This window comes from Lycium barbarum, chromosome 8, assembly GCF_019175385.1.
Source record: "Lycium barbarum isolate Lr01 chromosome 8, ASM1917538v2, whole genome shotgun sequence".
NCBI classification, from domain to species: Eukaryota; Viridiplantae; Streptophyta; class Magnoliopsida; order Solanales; family Solanaceae; genus Lycium; species Lycium barbarum.
Window position 1 is genome coordinate 48,403,181 of NC_083344.1, and position 20,949 is coordinate 48,424,129.

Genomic DNA, 20,949 nt, shown 5'->3' on the forward strand with positions numbered 1-20,949 from the left:
ACTTCAAGTTATATTTGGAATTCTCATGGCCAAACGTTGATTTTCAAATAAAGTGAAAAATTCCTGGAAAAAAGTGAAAATTTCTCATGGCCAAACGGGTCGTAAGTTTGGGGTAGTATTTGTCTTTTCGCCACTTATTTGAAAACCCTTCTCTTGGCCTTTTCAGCAGAGGCGGATCCAGGATTTAAATTTTATGGGTTCAATCTGAAGATTTTTAGCATAGAACCCATTATAATTTTAAAGTTAGGGGTTCATATCTACTATTTATTACAATTTTAGTAAATATTTACACATAAATTTAGGCTCCGTGTCGAAAGTTTGGGGTTCAGTTGAACCCCCACCTTGTAGGCTAGATATGCCTCTGCTTTTCAGCACGTACCGTCGATCTCTCCCATCTTTTAGCTGTTTCTAGCTTAAAGGCCATGGATTCCGGCCTATTTCCTCTCTTCTTTCCCCTCTACTCTTCTTCCCCTTCTCCTCTTTCATAAATTCTGTCTCTCTTTAAAACGAAAACCTCAGTGCCACACTTCAGGAAGACCCCCATCTTATGACCCACTTCCCATTGTCAACCACCACAGACATCGAAAACCCTGCCCCCTCGTCTTACCATGATCCTCACACTTGTTAAATCATGCTCACTAAAAATGGCGTCAACAAATTCCCCACATAAATCTACAACTTGTTTGAAAACTCTTAACACCACATATTCACTGGTACATCGACCAAATTTTATGGTCATAAAGTTGCTTGCGATCATGGGGTCAACAAACCCAGATCCTTTAGACCACTTTTCCAGCTTCCGAGAATCTGAATAGGAATCACGTGAACTTGAGTTGCTTGTTCTTCACTTGAAAATCTGAATAGGAATCACGTGTCACTTAAGATGGACACCTTCATCCAGTGTTTAACCCCCACACTTATGCTGCCCAATTTCCAATTGCTTCTGGAGAGCCAACCCACTTTACAAAACTCCCAACCAAACAAGTATTCAAGAGTTTCTTCCTCCTCTAGATGTGCTCTTATGAAAGTCTGAAACATGGTTCCTTGCAGACATTTCAGTTTCCGGCAGGTAACTGCAATTTCCAGAACCAGTCAAGCTAGAACATCCTTGGATGACATAGTCTCTCTTTTCCTAGATTGTACAGAGAAGTAGGAGGTGCTCTATCCAGACATCCTTCAGAGACTTCTTCCTAAATGTTCCTTTTTCCCCTCTTAGTCGTCGTACTTAAAAGGAAATATTTGCATTTTTAACATTATTTAGATGTTCAGACTTTATTCTGGGTTATGTGCTAAGGAGCGTTGATTAATGTCTTTATATGTTTTTCTTGACAAATATTTAGTCTTTATATATATATATATATGTTAATAGACAACAATTGAATCACCTATTGAGCAATTAAATTTGGTTAACTATTGTGGAGGTACACAACATCCTGTAATGAAATTCTTTGGTCAAGATTAGATTAGCAGTCAATTATGTAGGCTTATTGCTTCGTATGAGGGCACTTAATTCTACTGCCAGGATTAGATTAGCCAAATTCAATTAGTATCATTGCTTCATATCATGACTTGCCTCAACTTTGGTGGTATGTCTGTGGAGCAGTTAAAGATTATTATGTTTTTTGTTTATGCCGCTCCTTATGTTCAAGATATTCTTTTTATATTCGTTGAGCATTAACTATATTTAATAACACTGGCTGCACACAAAAATTAGATTTTGTCATTATTGGCACTTCTGCTAATTGGTAAAGCAACTTTTCATAGTGGAAATCAATTAGACCACAAGACTCTTTTGACACATCGTATGCACTGATGTATCATTATCACAAATTCACAATCATGGTCTCGAATGAACTGTATTCTAGTGCAACTCCTGTAGAGTAGAAAGAGCTTTTCTCTTAGTCATGTTGCAAATTGTGTGATATATCCTTTAAATCATGGAGGGCAATTCTATGGCTTTTTCTGCTGGATACTTGACCCCATTAGAGAAAGATCAAATGATGCTGGGTAGCTTTAAACAAACCCTCTGTCTTGTTTTCTCATGTTCTTATAGGTTCTTCAACTTATCTTAAGATTTTCCTTTGTTGTTGCTTAGGTATGTTTGTCCTATTTCCTTATTGACTTAATGGCTACCTTTTTTTTTTTTTTTTTTTTTAAAATCCAGGCAGGGCTATGTTACTTTTTCATTGTCGGAGGTGCAAGAAATTGATGCTATTGTGTCCGCTTTTGATGTTTTTGAAAATAAAGAATCAGGACCGTTGATTTTGGCATGGGCAGTGTTTCTCTGCCTAATCTCATCTCTTCCAGAAAAAGAAGAAAACAATATACTGATGGTCCGTTGCGCTTCTTATTTGCGTAATTGACTTGCTTGTGCTTTCTCAGGAAGCTGTAAAGTTTTGACATTGTCTTGGTTGTCTTAATGCTGTTTCAGGAGATTGATCATATTGGTTATGTTCGTCAAGCTTTTGAAGCTGGATCTTTGAGTTCTTTTCTTGAAATTATTGAAAATGATAGACTGAAGGATTTTGATGTGAGTGAATAGCTCGTTTTTTCATTATATATATGCAAATTATATTTTAGCTTACCTTTCATATTCAGGTGGTGCATTATATCATTTCATCTTTCCTTTGATATTTATTAGTATTTTCAGGGTCCTATTGCTGGTTTTAGAAGCGTTTTGCGGACATTTTTATCAGCATTTATTGCATCTTATGAGATCAATCTCCAGGTTATTTAATTTCAAAGGATTTTTTGTTTTTTAAGGAAAACACATATCTTCTCTATTATCATGCCTTTTCTGTTTTGCAGTTGGGGGATGGTAACCTGAAATTGATCTTGGATATTCTTTGCAACATTTATCAAGGAGAGGTTAGGATGATTGTTGTGTATTTGAGCCTTCAAAATCATATTATTTTTCATTAATTCATGGAGACAATTGCCGTATATGGTGCAGGAGTCCCTATGTACTCAGTTTTGGGATAGGGAAAGTTTTGTTGATGGTCCTATCAGGTGTCTTCTTTGCAACTTGGAGGGTGAATTCCCATTTAGAAGTGCTGAACTTTTACAGTTGTTGTCTTCACTTTGTGAAGGAGCGTGGCCTGCGGAATGTGTGTAAGTAACTTAGTATTTCTCGAGGAATCATGAAGGATCCTTTCATGTATGTGGCTTGTAGAATGTGTTATGAGAAATAATGTTGATATGTGTCTTGAACAGATTTAACTTTCTCGACAAGTCCACCGGATTGTCATCTCCGGTTGACATCAGTAGCTGTTCCGTAGTGGACGATGCTTCTCAGACTGTTATGGCGGCCCAACCGTTACACCTTCCCGGTATTGAGGGTCTGGTCATTCCTAGTGGAACCCGTGGTCATCTGTTAAAAATGATTGATAGGAATATTGCTCTAGTTAGATGGGAGGTAACTATAACTGGTGTTTGTTCCATTTCACTATTATGCTGTTAGCTTCCTTAACTGTTAAATTCTTTCTGCCACTAGCTATCCCTTTCGAATGTTGTACTTTACAGGAGCTAGTTATGCTGCATGCATCTTCATTTTCCTGCATATCTTGCTGTTAGTCTCTTAGTTGATACCTTTCTTTGATAAAATTCACTTGGTGACTTCGGTTTCGCAAAATTCTATTGCGGACATAGCCAAGCGTCACTGTTTAGAGCATTATTGGACGTTTATATCGGATTGCTTTTTTTTTTCCCCCCTTCAATATGGTTTTGTATTCAAATTCCAGAATGAATAGAATAGGAAGTGTTGGTTCTTTTTTTTGAACTGGTAAAGTAGCAAGGGGTCGTTTGGTTCATGGAATAAGGTGGGATCCCAGGATCAAGTTTGTGATTAAATTTATACTTTGTTTGGTTAAAGGTATAAATTTATACCTTCAACCAAACAAAGTATACATTTAGTCCCAAACTTAATCCTGGATATCCCGCCTTATCCCATCAAACTTGGTGTTATTTTATCCCATCTCTCAGGTGGGATAAATTAGTCCAAGGATTATAATCCCAGGACTATGATCCCGGGATAACTTAGTCCACGAACCAAACAACCCGGTCGACCCCTAATTGTATTAAATCAGAAATCTGGCACTAAGTTAATGCCAGGGAAATGCAAATTTGGAACCATTCTGTACAAAGCAAAAGAGAGAAGATTCCACCTATACAAAATCCTACTCCTGTAGTAGTCTATAAGTCAAGCATATTATTTCCATCGTTAACATCCTGTAGGTAATATCAAAAAGCCAAAAACCATAAGCAAGTGTACCTAATCTTCTGTATAGCCACTATATTTCCTTCAAAGCATCTTGTTCTCTTTTCCTTCCATATTATTTAAAACAACATGCTGGCACAATATTCCACATTTCCTCACTGATTTACGCATTCCCTAACCCCCTGCTAGCCAGAAGATCATTTACTAAACACGGCATGGCAAAATAGACCCTGAAAAGTTGAAAATACAGTGACCAGATTGTCTTCGTACTGTGCATTGTCAAAAAAGATGGCTGCCACTTTCCTCCACACTATTGGACATGAATCATATGCTACAGATTGACACCCTCTCCTCTGTAGGTTGCCTTAGGTGAGGCAGGCATTATGCGAAGCTATCCACATAAAAAAAATTGACGTTGTAGGGAGCTTTTGACTTCCATAATTGCTTCTAAGGCCAGCATGTGTTGTCTCCATCACTGTTAAGGATCTTCTAGCAAGAGCTTTCATAGAGCACTCTATCTATCTGCCTAGTCCATATAGAAGTATCTGGTACCTCTTCTTCCAAGACCACCTTCTCAAAATCATCTAAAACAAATGGATTTCACAATCAAAACAGTCTATAAAGTTCAAGACACAGTTGTTTCCAGTGCATCAATCCAAGACCAAAGCAGCAGCATTTAAATTGAAAGTCATAAGATCATAATATTGAGTCATTATATGAAGCATTTCCCACCTTGACTGTTGTTTGAGTGAATTCCTTAGCCACCAATCTTGCCTTGAATCTCTCAATCACGACATCAGCTTTATGTTTCAGAATGAAGTCCCATTCGCAGCCCATTAACTTTTTGTTTGGAGGTGAATGACTAGTTCTCAGGTTTCAGTTTTTGACAGGGTGATTCTTCAGACATAGCTTGCGTCCATTTAGATCTGCAAAAGCTTCCCTCCAATTCCAGGGAATATGCACAGAAGAAATAGACAAGGCAAAGGCTCTATAGGAGGGAGATGGTGAATTGTTAGAGACAAAATCAGATAAAAGATGTTTGGTACAAGATCTGACTCTTTTTCTATGTCGATAGGCAGATATAACTCATTGGAAAATGTGGATAACTCACCAGCAGAAGAGGATTCAACTTCGGCAGATTTTACAATGGCTTCTGTTGCTCTATTTCTCTTTGAGTAAGTTATCAAATTAGGTCTATCCAAATGCTCAACAGCCTCCCCTGAATTCTTTCTCCAACTTCACTTTTCCCCGTGTTAGTGGTCTCAACAGTGGAACCTTGGAGAATCATTTCTTCCACCTTATTGCTCTCCCCCGAAGACGTAATGGTGTAATATCGAAATAGGGCTTAGACGCTCGAAAGGCAACATCTATGCTGACGATGGATCTCCGGCAGGGAGGATGACAATATTCGTACCCTTTTTGTATAGGAGACTACCCAATAAAGACATACCTAAGGGCTCTAGGATCAAGTTTCCTAGAATTCCTAGTGTGAACTAAGCAGAGACCCAAACTTCTTCGGAGGAACAATATATTTATTCTCAACTCTTTAAAGCCTCTAGAGGACTGACTTTAAAAAAATATTGAGGGCTTTAGGTGACATTCTATTGATAAGATGGGCAACAGCTAGAATGGCATACCCCAGTGGGTTTTTGGTAGATTCATGGTAAACATAAGAGATTTTGCCACTTCTAACAAATGCGTCTTTTTCCTTTCAACAACCCCATTTTGCGCACTAGTGTAGGGACTATTAGTTGGAAACTCTAGATAAGCACCAATGTTTTTATCCATGTATTCTGTGTCATTGTTAGTTCGTTAGACTTTTAGCTTAGCCTCAAAGTGAGTGTAAATCATCTTATGAAATGGCTGAAAGCAGGAGAAAACTTCACTTTTGGGCTTTCAACAGATACACCCAAGTCATGCTAGTGCAGCCAGTTAATAAAGGTAACAAACCATCGTTTTTTAGTCAAAGAAACAATTTGAGTAGTACCCCATACATCCGAATGAATAAACGAAGAGTAGTACTTTATTATCACTCAAAGGTTAAGAATTTCTAGTATGCTTGGCATATTCACAAGCATCACAAAACAAAGAGTCAAACTCATTTTTGGAAAAAACACAACTAGGATATAATTTTTGTAAAACAAAAGAGGATGGGTGCCCCAACTACCTCTGCCATTGAATTATTTCTTGGTTGACATTCTTGTTTACTAAAAAAATGCTTGACCTAATTCTCGAGTCCCGTCAAACATGTATAAGTCATCATGCAATTTACCCTGCCAATCCTCTTCCTTGTTTGAAGATCCTGAAAAATACAATGATCAGGGAAGAACTCGATACTACAACTTAGTTCTTTGGTGATAGAGCTAACGAATAACAGGTTAACAAGAAACTCAGTTACATGAATGGATGACACTATATTATATATTGTACAAACAACATAACTTGTCCTAGAGACGGGGGTTAGAGAGCGATTGACTATTCTGACATAATTCCCTTTGGGACTACGAGAGTAGTTTTGTAAACCTTTGGAGGAGCTTGTCATGTGTCTATTCACACTAGAATCAACAATTCAAGAATTAAGATGAGCAGTAAAGGCAGTATCTGATTGCACATTATTAGATGTGGCAACAAAAGGTGAGTCTAGTTTGGTCAAGACTTGTTGAAGATACTGAATTTCATTTGAAGACAGTTTCTCCTGAAGCCGTATCCTTCTATTTTTCCACATTGTGCAATATTATCAGACTCTTTGATGGACCTACATGCTTTCCAGCATGGCCTCTAGTTGGTCGGTATGTAGTTTCTAGCATGTCTCTTTTGTATGCCTTGTCTTTCCACAATAATCACAGTGGAAGTGCTTACAGAAGTGATCGCCTTTGATTGTTCTTGAGAAGACAATTAACCCAATCATTTCAATTGGAGCCTGATACAGCATGACACCTCGTCGACTCTCTTCCTGTTGAACATAGGAGTACACATCCTCAAGAGAAAAAGGAATTTTGCCAAGAACATGAACCCTGATCTGATCATACTCTTGGTTCAAACTGACTAGAAAATCATACACCCTTTTCTTTTTAACCAATTAGTTAAAAAGAATTGCATCATTGGTACAATTCACTTGAAGATCCTAAAAATAATCGATCTCCTGCAATAACCAACTTTACTCGGAATAATAATCAGTGACAGTCAACTCACCTTGCTTAGTGGCATGACTTCTATTTTGAACCTCAAAGATCTGGGCATCAGTGCCCTTGCGAGTGTAAGTGTGCTTGGTTGAATTTTAGATATTTTCAGCAGGCTCAAAGCAATAAATATTGCTTAGAGATTCGGGGATGCATAGTATTCAAAAGTCATGTTATAACAAGTGAATTCAGAATACCATAGACCATTATTACATGTAGTAGGTTGTTTCTTCTCTCCGTTAATACAACCAGCAATTTTCTATATTTAATATAGAGCAAACAAGACCTTGACCAAGCAAGATACATATCAGCCCCATCTAGTTTCACAACACTGATTTGTGAAAGAGAATTGTTGTCCACTGCCTTTCTGTCCACAGTTTTAGAAAATAGAATTTGCTAGAACTTTAGAAGGAAATTGTTGTCACACCTGTCCTGATAGAAGAAAAGTTGGATAAATTGAAGAAATCAGATCTGCCTCTTTGCAAAAGCCTCCTAGCCAGAAAAGTTAAGAGAAAAGGGAAGAAACTCAACCTAGGGAACCCTAGTGCCGTAGAAGGAGGAAACTCACCTAAAAAAGGCAGCAATGATTGATACCATGTAAAAATGGACATTGGGCCTAATTCAACCCAAAAGCTAGCTTAATAGGTGATTGCCCAAGCCATATTAAGGAGACCACACAACCCTTAAATCACCAATGCGGGACTCTTCAAACCCTCTCCTCGCGCACATGGCCGAATATTTGAAGCATGGACAATTTAATATGGGGACCCGATATCGTAAAACGAGAATTGGGATGAGTCCTGCTCTGATACAATGTTGAATTTGAGAAGTAGAGAAGGCTTCTTTCGTATTTCATATGTCTTTACATCCAATGAGAAGGAGTATTTATACAAGTGAATTTTAACTGATTGCCTTATGCTATTCCTATAGTTACTCTAGGAAAAGGAAAATAAAGTTTCCTACAATCACGTTGATTAAGTAACACAATCTATAGGAATACACCAAGGAAAAATCTTTTATTTGAAGATTAGTCGGTCATCATGTTGGTTCATTCCGGATTACCTAGCATGCAAAATTAAGGCTTTAAAGTTTACCTAGTTATTCTATAGATTTTATTCAACCCTCCCCCGCGAAAAAAGGTAAAATCATTGGAGGAATATGAAATACTTAAATTTTAGCATATTTTGCTGCTTACATTATAAGACCTGATATACTTCACTTTGTTAACATTCCCATTTTTTTATCTTTTGCTGACCATTTTACAGGCCAATTTAAATAGTTCATAATGATCTTTCATTGTCAAAAGGACATTCTTTTAGTTCCTCGTGTTGACCATTTTACAGGACAATTTAAATAGTTCATAATTATCTTTTGCTGACCATTTTACAGGACAATTTAAATAGTTCATAATGATCTTTCATTGTCAAAAGGACATTCTTTTAGTTCCTCGTGTTGTGTTGCTTGTTTTAAGTATCTTTTAATATACTTTTGGGATTTCTTATGTAAAAGCGCACATACCATCTCTCTGCAGCTGTCTTAGTTTTCTCTTTCTTCTTTCTCATGCTAATTAAAACTTGTTGTGATCTAGTGTTAGGAACTTGAAATTCAAACCTCTTTTTATATCCAGCTTAAGTAATCGTAACTTGCTATTTTGTAGTTCTCGCAATCTGGGGTTTTCATGCTGCTTTTGCATTTGGCCCAAGGGCTATACTTGGAGAAAACCAATGAAATCGTGATGACTCTTGGGTTGCTGAGCCGACTTGTGACTTTCAATATGGTAATCCACGCAGAGTTAATTTTTCCTTGCCTGGTGATTTTCATATATTTATTGCATCTGTAATCTAAGCGGTTAGAGTTGTTCCTTTGTGTCAAGTGCATCCATGTATAATGCATTTGCACTGATTTTAGTGTGGTTGATGATGAGTGATAAATTTGTATTCATTTGCACTGGTGGTTGCTGATGATGTTTGCTATGCTACTTATGAAATCTTAGTTCTCTTAATGCTTCCCTTTTTGCTGTCCAAATCTTACTATGGTTAATAGGCTTTTCTGTTAACTGCAACAAGGGTTGCAGGAATGACTGCTCTTGTTCCTTAAGGAGTCGTTTGGTTTGTCGGATAAGGATTATAATCCCAGGATAAAATGTGGGATTATTTTATCTTGGTTATGGGAATTATTTAGTAGCAGAATTATTTTATCCCATCATTTATACTAAAATGGCCGAGGGTCTATCGGAAACAACCTCTCTATCTCTAGGGGTGAGGTATGCATATACTCTACCCTCCCCAGACCCCACTTTGTGGGATTTCACTAGGTATGTTGTTATTTATACTAAAATGGTGCAATTAGTTGTCTCATATAGGTGGAATAAAATAATCCCATGGGATATCCTGATAACAACGAGGTTGGGGAGATCCCAAATTTAGAATTAAAACATAGGAAGTGCGGAAGCAAAAATAGAAAATAATCTGAAAAATAAAGATATGGGAAATTCAGGGAAATAGTTCCAAGAACTTCCAAGAACGCAAGTTCTAAAGATTGAAGAGATCCAAGTAACAACGAATTGGTTATTGGATGAACCAAACGCCTTTACTTGAGAAACGAATCAAACTTAAAATTCGGATCTTGACCGCTTCCTGAGTAACGTTAGACAACAATTAGTATGTGTATTAATCTCCTTCTAAGAATACCAAGAAGAAACCAAAGATATCAAAAAGAAGTTATCTTACTACCTTGAACTATGAACTAGCCAGGTCGAAAGATAAATCCAAAGTAATTCTCCACAAAGGTTCAAAAGAACTCTCAATTATATTATATTCTTCAAATCTGAATTACAATGAACGAACAAGCTCCCCTTTATATAGTCGTAAAGAAGGAGCTAGTCAAGACTTCAATAAATGGGAATTATATTCACTAGAAACATAGAAGACTACCCACACTTAGACCAACGTAGTCAACCTACACATAGACTAATGCAAGTCAACATAGATCAAAACAACTATTAAATATATATTCTAGAAACTAATATTTGGGCTGCTTGAAACTTCTTTTGGGGCTGATTTGGTCCTCATTCCATCTCACTTTGGACTTTAATTTGGGCCTCCAAATAGGTGTAAGACTTGAGGAAAAAATCTGAATTGGGCTGGAGCTCTTCTTCCATCACAAGACACTTTTGAATTGTTGATTGCAACCCATTAAGCTTGTCTTGCAATTTCCTTGTTTGAGATCTTGTCATGTGTCTTCTTGGAACTTCCAAATCTTCATCCATGTCCTTCAATGATTCAGAGCTGCCATGGATGCTATCATATCCTTATCTATCCCATCCCACCAACCAAACTATCCCTAAGAGTCTATCCGGAAAGGATGCCTTGTAAATAGATTTAGGTGTAATTACACAGATTTGGATTGTTTGTTTGGTTAAGTAATTACATGGTCTGTATGGAATTAGATGTAATTGGGGTGGGGGGATGGGCTTGCACTCTCCAATTTCCAATGGGAGGTAAGAATTGCGGGTAATTACCAGGTGATTTTTCAAAATCATCTTTTATTCTTATATTACAAACATATTACTATACTTTCCAATTTATGAGACATAGTTTGAATTGATATGGAGTTCAGGAAAGAAATGAATACTTTTGAAACGTGTGGTCTAAAAGATGCCATGACATTTGGTTTGGCAGAGCCTTGCATGCCATGCCATTTGTGTGGTTATAAAAGATTCTCATTAAGAGTAAAATGGAAAGTGTAAAGTTAATTGTTTCTAAATTCTGACTTTAGAAGTATATCATTCTTCTTAAAACGGATTAAAAAGGAAAGTGTCACATAAATTGAAATGAGGGAGTATTTTCTTACACTCTATCTATTCCATTACAAATAGGTTCGGAACATTTGTTAAAAACAATTTTGTTTTCTTATTGGTTTTTCTTACCTTTCTAATTATTAGTACAAATATTCTATTACAGAAAAATACTTTCTAAATACATATTCTTTTATTATTTAAAAGATGAAAAAAATTCACGAATTTCATTATATTCACCTGAGTGGGAAGATACTGATTACTCCTTATGATAGTAGTTATCAATATATAATTACTGAGTTCATATTTTTTAACAATAAGGTATTTTAAATACCTAGTAATAAATAAAATTTGATATTTTATATATGAACATGTATATGTCACACATTAAAGTTTATTTTACCTGTCTATCTAAAAAAAGTTTATTTAATTGTTGGTGTCAATTTATTGTAAAATTTTAAGAATATCTAACTTAGTAATTACGCTTGTTCAAACAAACGTGGCATATGAAATTACATTGTAGTTACGTTACGACAAACAAACAAGTCTATGTAATTTGTAATTACTACCTTAGTAATCACACCAAATCCACATTTCTATTATACGTTCGAAGAAAATAGCATCAACTTGTTTGTTTAGTCAAACACTCAAAACAAATGTTTTGTAAAGACGAGCCCTGATATGTCGTCTTTCTCGTGTCTATGCAAAGCTTAACTTTGTTCAGTTTCACATAGTTGAATGTAAGGAGGTATTCTCATTTTCACAACCCATTTCTCAACCTATGTGGGCTGTGATATGCCCTCGTACGCTCATGACTGGACTAGTGGAGTGTGGATAACATAACACGGGGCCCAACAATGAGAAACACAAGAAATGGACCGGTGAGTCCGGCTCTTATACCATGTGAAGAAACGATCCTTTGGCTTAACTCAACTCCAACATTAGTTCATGAGAAGAGGACTGCCCAAAATAATATAAGGAGACCACAACCCGTTGCCTTAAACAAAGGAAATGGGTTGTTATCTCCTTCTATCGTCTTGAGTAATCCTCATTAGCTGCCTATTAGGATTGAGTTAGGCCCAATGTTCATTTCTTAACATGGTATAGAGCATACAAGAGTCTTAGGTTTGACTTTCACTACTGCCCATAATCGAAAAAATAATTTTCACGTGGTTGGCTTATAAAAAAGAATCAACCCCGCATGTGAAGGGATACGATGAAGACATAAGTAAGTACATAAAATTGTGCTATCTCTAATAGCTTAAGCTTTTAGGTGAGATAGTCACACACTTCAACATGGTATTAAATCAGGTAGAAATTTTGTGTTCGAGCATCATTGCCACCCATTGTCAAAAAGAAAAGTTTCACGTGCTTGACCCAAGAAAAAGAATCAGGCTCATATGTGAAGGGCGTGTTGAGGATGTAATTAATAAAATAAAAAGTGTGCTCTCTACGACTTAAGCTTTTAAATGAGATGGTCATACAAATTCAACATGGTATCAGAGCCAGACCCATTCCTATTTTTGGTGTATCCAATGCTCGGCCCCCCATGTTATGTTGTCCATGCTCCAAATGTCCAATCTTGGGTGTGCTGGAGAGTATTAAGTGTACCACATTGGTGGAGGAGATGGGATGTTGTCTCCTTATATGGTCTTAAGCAATCTTGACTTCATGAGCTAGCTTTTAGGGTTGAGTTAGGCCCAATGTCATCTTGTTCCCTTCTCTAAAGGGGTAGAAACATGAGGGAGTGAGATCACCAACCTGCTTACACAGCAAACTTTTTAGTAACTAGATCTTTATCCCTAGTAATTATAGTTATCTGGCAATTAGACCTTTGGATGGGTGTATAACTTTTTTGGTATTTAGCGCATGTTTGAAATAATTGCGTTAATACATCTCCTGTATTAATGGCCCTTATGGTAGCCATCAAGGACTTGAAGACTTGAAGGGCTTTAATGAAGCATGGAGTAGTGAAGACTTCAAATTGACAACATGTTCAAGTGGATGTTAACGATGGCTAGAACTGCAGTTCCGGTCCAATTGTAGCTAGTTCTGCAATTTTTGCCCCTTTCTTTATTTAGGGTCTAACTTAGGGGACACTTCTGTAGTTAATGACCTATTGCCCTAGTATAAACAGTCCTTTTCCTTTCCACTTTTGGTTAGCTAGGATTTGGGTGGATAAGGATTATACTCTTTTTGGTGAGTGTTAGGGTTTGTCCCTTGTATCCCCTTATTGAGCGACTCTTGGATTCATTCCTAGAATGGATTTCACGTATGAGTTCATTCTCTTTCCCCCTGTGGATTAATTCTAATGATTAAGTGCTAGTTTAATTGTCAGATGGACCTTTCTTTTCTTCTAACTTTCTGTTCTCCCCAATCTAATTTATACTTCTATCCTTGTGTTTTACCTAGTTTCCGGTTTACTTGTTTGATTTCCTTACATCTTGGTTGCTATCAATACGGAAGGGGAGGCTTGGCGTAACTGGTAAAGTTGCTGCCATGTGACCAGGAGGTCACGGGTTCGAGCTGTGGAAACAGCCTCTTGCAGAAATGCAAGGTAAGGCTGCGTACAATAGACCTTTGTGGTACGGCCCTTCCCCGGACCCCGCGCATAGCAGGAGCTTAGTGCACCGGGCTGCCCTTGGTTGCTATCAATACATCTTGGTTGCTATCAAGTATAGATGGCTCTGCTCTTATGTCTTGCTAACCAAAGGCTATGCACGTGTTTCCCAAGTAACAAAACTTTTTGTCAAGGGTGTAGCAGAGAGAAAGATCTGGAACTAAGCTTTCCTTATATGATCTAAGGGGGATCATTGACTCCTTTTTATTTAGGACCAACTTTCTATATTCAACTTTTTGTTTTTCCGGGTATAAAAGAAATAAGAATAACGAGTCTTTATGTCGCGTCACCGAGGTTCTCGTTTCAAAAAAATACGCTGCCTGGGGGCTTTACCAAAGAGAAGAGGACAAGAAAGTTGGCAGGTGTTATAGTTTTCTCTGTACAACCAAAGATCGAAAGTAGAGAGGTAGCCATAATGATTAAAAAAGAGAACAAGATCAAGTGTCTCTCCTTCAGTCAGACACTCAGATCTCTAAGCCATTTCGCACATGCAATTGTCACCTCAACCATGGTTTCTCACTCTAACCGTCCTGCGTAATGATCCCAAAACTTTTGTAATCCTGTTTTCCTTGGTATGTCAACAAGTTGTTTTGGCTATTGATTTTTCTTGCTGATTATATTTTATGACTTAGGGTGTTTGTTCTGCTCTTCTGGACCTTCGTGGCTATATGCATGATGAAATGAACTCACCAATGGAACACCTGCGGTATGGCTGTAGGATCATTAATCAATCCCCTTTCCTGTTTTCAATTAATTTTTATCCTATATGCTAGACTGCTAGTAATATCCCCCACCCACCCACACACATACACACACAAAAAAAAAACATAAATTGTTGGTAAAATAGCAAGTCTTTTCATCGAATAATATCCCTTCTTCAACTGCAGTGTTAATGTGGCTGAAATCATTTGTTCTTGGATCAAGAGTCTTTCTCCTAACTGCTCTGGTGTGGCATTGATGTCAACGGGAGTTAACATTTTGGCAAAGATGTTAAAATGGTAGGCCTTTTGTCTATCAAGTTATTTACTTCTCTGTCTCCCTTTTGATGCTACTGAATCTAAAATTTTGAAGAGAAGCCTGCTATATTACTTTTTCATTATCTGTTATTAGTTTTTTTTTGGGTGGGGGGGGGGGGGGGGGTTATTTAATGAGCATTATGTGGTCAGATGAACCATTCTTTCTCTCTCCCCCCCCCCCCCCCCCCAACGGTAAGAACAACAACCCCTACACCCACCCCGACCCCACACCAAGCCACCCCGACCAGCGACCAGGTACCACCACCGGTCCGGCCAGATCCCTCTCCCCTTCTCTTTTCTTCTTTCTTTTCTTTTCTCTTTTTCTTGTGTTTCCTCCTCTACACTACCACCGGAAATCCTTCCCCAGGAGGTCTCTGGTCAGTTTCATCAAAGGTAACCAAGTTTCCGGCAGGTACTGGAGGTGAACAGTGATTCCGGCCAGTGAACAGTACTTTCCGGCGGCAAATAGGGGTTTTTCGGTGGGGAACAGGTCATATTTACCTGGAGTTGGTACCTCCGGTAGCCCATATCCATTCCCTGTCTATTAGCCTTATAATCTTTTGCTTGCTCCGCGTACTTGATTATTTATTTTCACTGCCTTTAGACTCTTGCTAACTTGTGCTTTAGTATTGATCCTTTGTTTGTTTTAGATCAACCTTTGACTAGCGTCTATTTGCTTTAGTGGCTTTGGTGAGGGATTGTAGACTAGAGTCATATTCTCGATTGGGGACGGGGGCTAGGGTTGGGGGGCCTAAAGGGGTTAAGGGAGCTTCTAGGTTGAGAGTAGGGTCTTGGAATATTAGGACGTTATCGGGGAAGTCCATAGAGTTAGTTAAGACGCTTAGGAAGAGGAGGATTAATATTGCTTGAGTGCAAGAGACTAAATGGGTAGGACCTAAAGCTAAGGATGTGGACGGGTATAAGCTTTGGTTCTCGGGTAAGTCGAGGTATAGGAATGGGATAAGGATCTTAGTAGATAGTGAGCTGAGAGATCAGGTGGTAGAGGTTAAGAGGGTCAATGACAGGATGATGGCGATTAAGTTAGTTATTGGAGGGTTCTCCTTGAACATCATTAGTGCTTACGTGACGCAAGCGGGATTGGACGAGGAGGAAAAGAGGCGCTTTTGGGAGGACTTGGACGAAGTGGTGGGAAGTATATCGCCTTCTGAGAAGTTATTCGTAAGTGGAGATTTCAATGGGCACATTGGGTTTGTTTCGAGGGGTTATGACGATGTGCATGAGGGGTTTGGCTTCGGGGACAGGAATGAAGGAGGAGTCTCACTCCTGGATTTCGCAGAGGCCTTTGGATTGGTGATAGCCAACTCGAGTTTTCCGAAGGAGGAGGAGCACTTGGCAACCTTCCGTAGCTCGGTGGCTGCGAGGCAGATTGATTTTTTGCTCCTTAGAAAAGATGATAAAGGTCTCTGTAAGGACTGCAAGGTAATTCTGAGTGAGAATCTTTCGACCCAGCATAAGTTATTGGTGATGGATGTGGAGATAAAGAGGGTGAAGAAGGCGAGGGTCGTGGATGACCGACCGAGGATTAGGTGGGGAAGTTCGACGTTGTCTAGTGCCCTAGAAATGGGGGAGAAGTTGATGGCTATGGGAGCGTGGGATAGTAGGGGGGATGCGAGGAGTATGTGGGATAGGACGACCAGTTGCATTAGGGAAGTAGCTAAAGATGTACTAGGGGTCTCAAGAGGTCGCCGTGGTGGCCGCCGAGGGGATTGGTGGTGGAATGGAGAAGTCCAAGGGAAGGTGGAAGCAAAGAAGCAGGCGTATGCGAAGTTGGTAGACAACAAGGATGATGAAGAGAAGCGGATGAACAGGGATAAGTATAAGATTGCAAGAAAGGAGGCGAAGTTGGAGGTCTCGGCGGCAAAACGACAGCCTTCGAACGCCTTTATGCAGAACTAGAGGACTGAGGTGGGGATAAGAAGTTGTTCAGGCTTGTCAAGGCGAGAGAGAGGAAGGCACGCGATTTGGATCAAGTGAAGTGCATCAAGGACGAGGATGGCAAAGTGCTGGTGGAGGAAGCCCACATTAGAAAGAGATGGCAGTCATACTTTCATAAACTCTTGAATGAAGAAAGGGACAGAGACATTGTGTTGGGAGATTTGGAGTACTCCGATAGGCATCGCGACTTTGGATATTGTTGGAGTATAAAGGTTGAGGAGGTTAAGAGGGCTGTTCATAGGATGCGCAGGGGAAAAGCGACTGGACCTGATGAGTTCCCGGGGTAATTTTGGAAGAGTGCGGGCAGGGTAGGCTTGAGTGGCTGACTGGGTTGTTTAATGTCATTTTCAAGACGGCAAAGATGCCCGAAGAATTACACAGGAGCTGGGTTAACCCTGTGCGCACCCGAAGGGTAGCGGCTGCGGGTTCCCATGTCATAAAAAAAATAAATAAGATGCCCGAGGAATGGAGGTGGAGTACAATTATTCCCTTGTATAAGAACAAGGGCGACATTCAAAGCTGCAACAACTATAGAGGTATAAAGCTGCTAAGAGCCCGTTTGGATTGGCTTACAGCTTAAAGCTGTTTGCAACTTATAAGCTGAAAAAAATAAGTTGGGGTAGTCCAACTTATTTTTTTTGGCTTATAAGCTGTTTTCAGCTTATAAGCTGCTTTAGATAAACTAAGTCAAATGAGTCCAATTATTTTTTTGAGCTTATTTTAAGCATAAAATGACTTTAAGCTGGCCAGCCAAACACTCAAAAAAGCTGAAAACAGCTTATAAGCTAACTTATAAGCCAATCCAAACGGGCTCTAAGTCACACTATGAAAGTGTGGGAAAGGGTGGTGGAGATGAGGTTGAGGCGAGGTGTGTCTATTTCAGAGAACCAGTTCGGATTCATGCCGGGACGCTCGACTACAGAAGCCATTCATATTGTAAGGAGATTGGTGGAGCAGTATAGGGAGCGGAAGAGGGACTTGCACATGGTATTCATCGACGTAGAAAAAGGCTTACAACAAAGTGTCGAGAGAGGTTCTTTGGAGATGCTTGGAGGCTAAAGGTGTACCTGTGGTGTACCTTAGAGCGATAAAGGACATGTATGATGGAGCCAAGTCCAGGGTAAGGACAGTAGGAGGAGACTCAGAGCACTTCTCTGTTCTGATGGGGTTGCACCAGGGATCAGCTCTTAGCCCGTTTTTATTTGCCTTGGTGATGGATGGATTGACGCGACAAATACAAGGTGAGGTGCCTTGGTGTATGTTGTTCATGGATGACATAGTCTTGATTGATGAAACTCGTAGCGGAGTTGACGCTAAGCTGGAGGATTGGAGACAGACGTTGGAGTCTGAAGGATCTAAGTTAAGTAGGACCAACACAGAGTACTTGGCGTGCAAGTTCAGTGGCGTACCATATGAGGCTGACGAGGAAGTGAGGCTTGGTACCCAGGCCATCCAGAAAAAAGGAAGTTTTAAGTATCTTGGGGCTATTATTCAGGGAGATGGGGAGATCGACGATGATGTTTCACATCGTATTGGTGCAGGATGGATGAAATGGAGGCTCGCTTCTGGAGTGTTGTGTAACAAGAAAGTGCCACCAAAGCTTAAAGGAAAGTTCTACAAAGTGGTGGTTAGATCGACTTTGCTGTACGGGGCGGAGTGTTGGCCAATCAAGAGCTCTCACGTTCAGAAGATGAAAGTCGCGGAAATGCGAATGCTGCGGTGGATGTGTGGTCACACTAGGAAGGATGGGATTAGGAATGAAGATATCCGGGGCAAGATGGGAGTGGCATCGGTGGAGGACAAAATGCGGGAAGCGAGGCTGAGATAGTTTGGACATCTCAAGAGGAGAGACACAAATGCCCCAGTGCGGAGGTGTGAGAGGTTGGCTATGGACGGTTTCAGGAGAGGTAGAGGTAGGCCAAAGAAGTATTGGGGAGAGGTGGTGAGACAGGACATGACGCAGTTTCAGCTTATCGAGGACATGACCTTAGATATGAGGTTGTGGAGGACTCAGATTAGGATAGAAGGTTAGGAGGTAATCTCGCTTACTTCTTTCGTCCTAGTAGTTGTAGTTTGCTCATTCGTTTATTGCCATCTGATTTCTGCTTATATTGTTAGGTCTTGTACTTTGAGTATTTTATTTATTTATGGTAGCTACTGTTTATCATGACTATCTCGCTTTTGTTGTTTCTCGTTTTCATAGTGTTTTGTTATGCTTGTCCTTATCTGACCTTTTGTCTTTTTCTCTCGTTCGCTTTTGAGCCGAGGGTCTTTTTGGAAACAGCCTCCTCACCTTGAAAGGTGAGGGTAAGGTCTGCGTACACTCTACTCTCCCCAGACAACCCCACATTGTGGGAATTTACTGGGTATGTTGTTGTTGTGTTTTGTATATCTCAGTGTTGGATAGATAACAGAATCTACCATGAGGCATATTGTCACTATTTTCACGGTTATTTCTCTAGTTAGATTTTCTTATTCTTGCTTTTTCTTATTGCAGCTCACCGTATCATGTTTCTAGATTGATAGTCCAGGCAAATATCTTTGATGTCGCTTTTAAAACGAATCCCTTCAAAATCGGCTCCAGTGGCTTGTCGAGGTGAAATGGATCCACCTATGCTCCTACTTCATATAGAATTTCCATCTTAGTAAACGTTAGTGAATCTTGTGGGCACAATCTGGTATATTTTATCAGGTTGCTTGTGATTGCTTAACCGTAACCATTTGAGTAATTTTGAGTACAATTTGATTAAGATTGTGCTAGTGGCTTCTGACTGCTATAAACAACTATGACCATAACCTTTTGAGTAATAGTATAATTTGAATTGATTTCTGGCTGTCTTTGAGCTTTCCCTTCATGCACTCTATCTGAACCAAGCTCACCTGGACCTGGAGTGGGTTGAATATGTATGGCAAGGCTTGCAAAGCCAAACCCTTTCACCCGTGGTGCACAAGGCTATGGTGCAGGACACTTTGAGTATCGAGTTTCTTTCTGCCTTTCTTGTATTTTTGCTACTCATAAACAGATTTTGCTCACTATAAATCAATTTTCAATGGGGAGAGGCTTTCTAAACCAAATTCAACCGTTCTGCTGTCTCAAAAGTATTAATAAGTTTATTGTTCAAAGGGCATGATCCCTTTTTATAATAAAGTAAAAGCTTCCCAACCATTGCAAAGTTGAAGTCTTTTGCAACTTAGAATAATTTTAGGGTTTTAGTTCTGTAAATTAGTTTCCGTTTTGATCTTTATTGATGATGGGCTATTATTACTATCTTCCTTTTGTTGACTTGCAGTTTGCTTTTTGTGTGGTTTACTTCTTTTTGTGTTACTGTTGTTTGTAATCAATTATCTTCAGTCAGATGTATTAGCTGTCTGCAATCTACCAAAAAGCTGATGCGCATAATATACTGTGGATAACATAGTTTTGTTCTTATAGTTCGCTGCTTAGTCTGATCTCTTTACCTGCTTCAAGAAACTTCTCTAATTCTAGAAAAATCAAACTTATCTTGACACTTTATTCTGTGTTTTTTTGGGCTGCTTTAGTGGATCGTGGTTGCTTTCTGGGCGGCTCGCAAAAATGCTTTGGATCGACTGTGAGCAGAATGATTGTCAATTGACTCTTTCAGGCATGTTCTTTAGTTGTATTTATTTATTTACTAGTTTCTCGACATGTGCGTTGCACGTGTATGCCAAGTCATGTAGTATATATTTTTTGTAAATAATATCAATATTATTTGGCATGTAGTATGAATGCAAGATATGCGTCATTCATACACAAGATTATCACTGAATTATGATTAAGTGATACGTATTTTTACCTTATTTGTTTAGTTAACTGAGGTTAAAATGATTGGATATCAACTGAAACAATAAATATGAGCAATCAAAGTTAAATTAAAAACATGCAACCGTTTACTTATTTTAAGTATATGAGGTACAAACATGTAATGAGATGTGTCTCACCTAATATTTTCTTAGACAAAATTTCTAGTGTATGTTTCTTTCATCCATTTAGGTTGCTTCACAATGATCAGGACTTTTGTTATCAATATTCCTTTTGAAAGTGAACATAAAGTTATCCCTCTCAGAGAGTATACTGTGACAATCAAATAAATAAGATTAGCTTTAATTTCTAAAATATGTGCTCAGGAACTCAACAAGGTTAATGC

General features: G+C 39.0%; 1 protein-coding gene across 4 annotated transcripts in view; it reads left to right on the forward strand.

Annotated features, from left to right (window-relative positions):
* The window catches only part of LOC132606141 (uncharacterized), a 57,745-nt gene that overhangs the window by 11,818 nt on the left and 24,978 nt on the right, over positions 1-20,949 (forward strand). For 2 of the 4 annotated variants that reach the window (XM_060319500.1, XM_060319504.1), the window contains 11 exons: positions 2,165-2,333; positions 2,432-2,530; positions 2,642-2,728; positions 2,809-2,868; positions 2,954-3,111; positions 3,214-3,415; positions 9,053-9,172; positions 14,444-14,517; positions 14,699-14,809; positions 19,281-19,379; positions 20,324-20,406. In XM_060319500.1, coding sequence (XP_060175483.1) covers positions 2,165-2,333; positions 2,432-2,530; positions 2,642-2,728; positions 2,809-2,868; positions 2,954-3,111; positions 3,214-3,415; positions 9,053-9,172; positions 14,444-14,517; positions 14,699-14,809; positions 19,281-19,379; positions 20,324-20,406 — 1,262 coding nt within the window. The remainder of the gene's footprint in view (positions 1-2,164; positions 2,334-2,431; positions 2,531-2,641; positions 2,729-2,808; positions 2,869-2,953; positions 3,112-3,213; positions 3,416-9,052; positions 9,173-14,443; positions 14,518-14,698; positions 14,810-19,280; positions 19,380-20,323; positions 20,407-20,949) is intronic. The other 2 variants (XM_060319501.1, XM_060319502.1) reach the window with 2 other exon arrangements.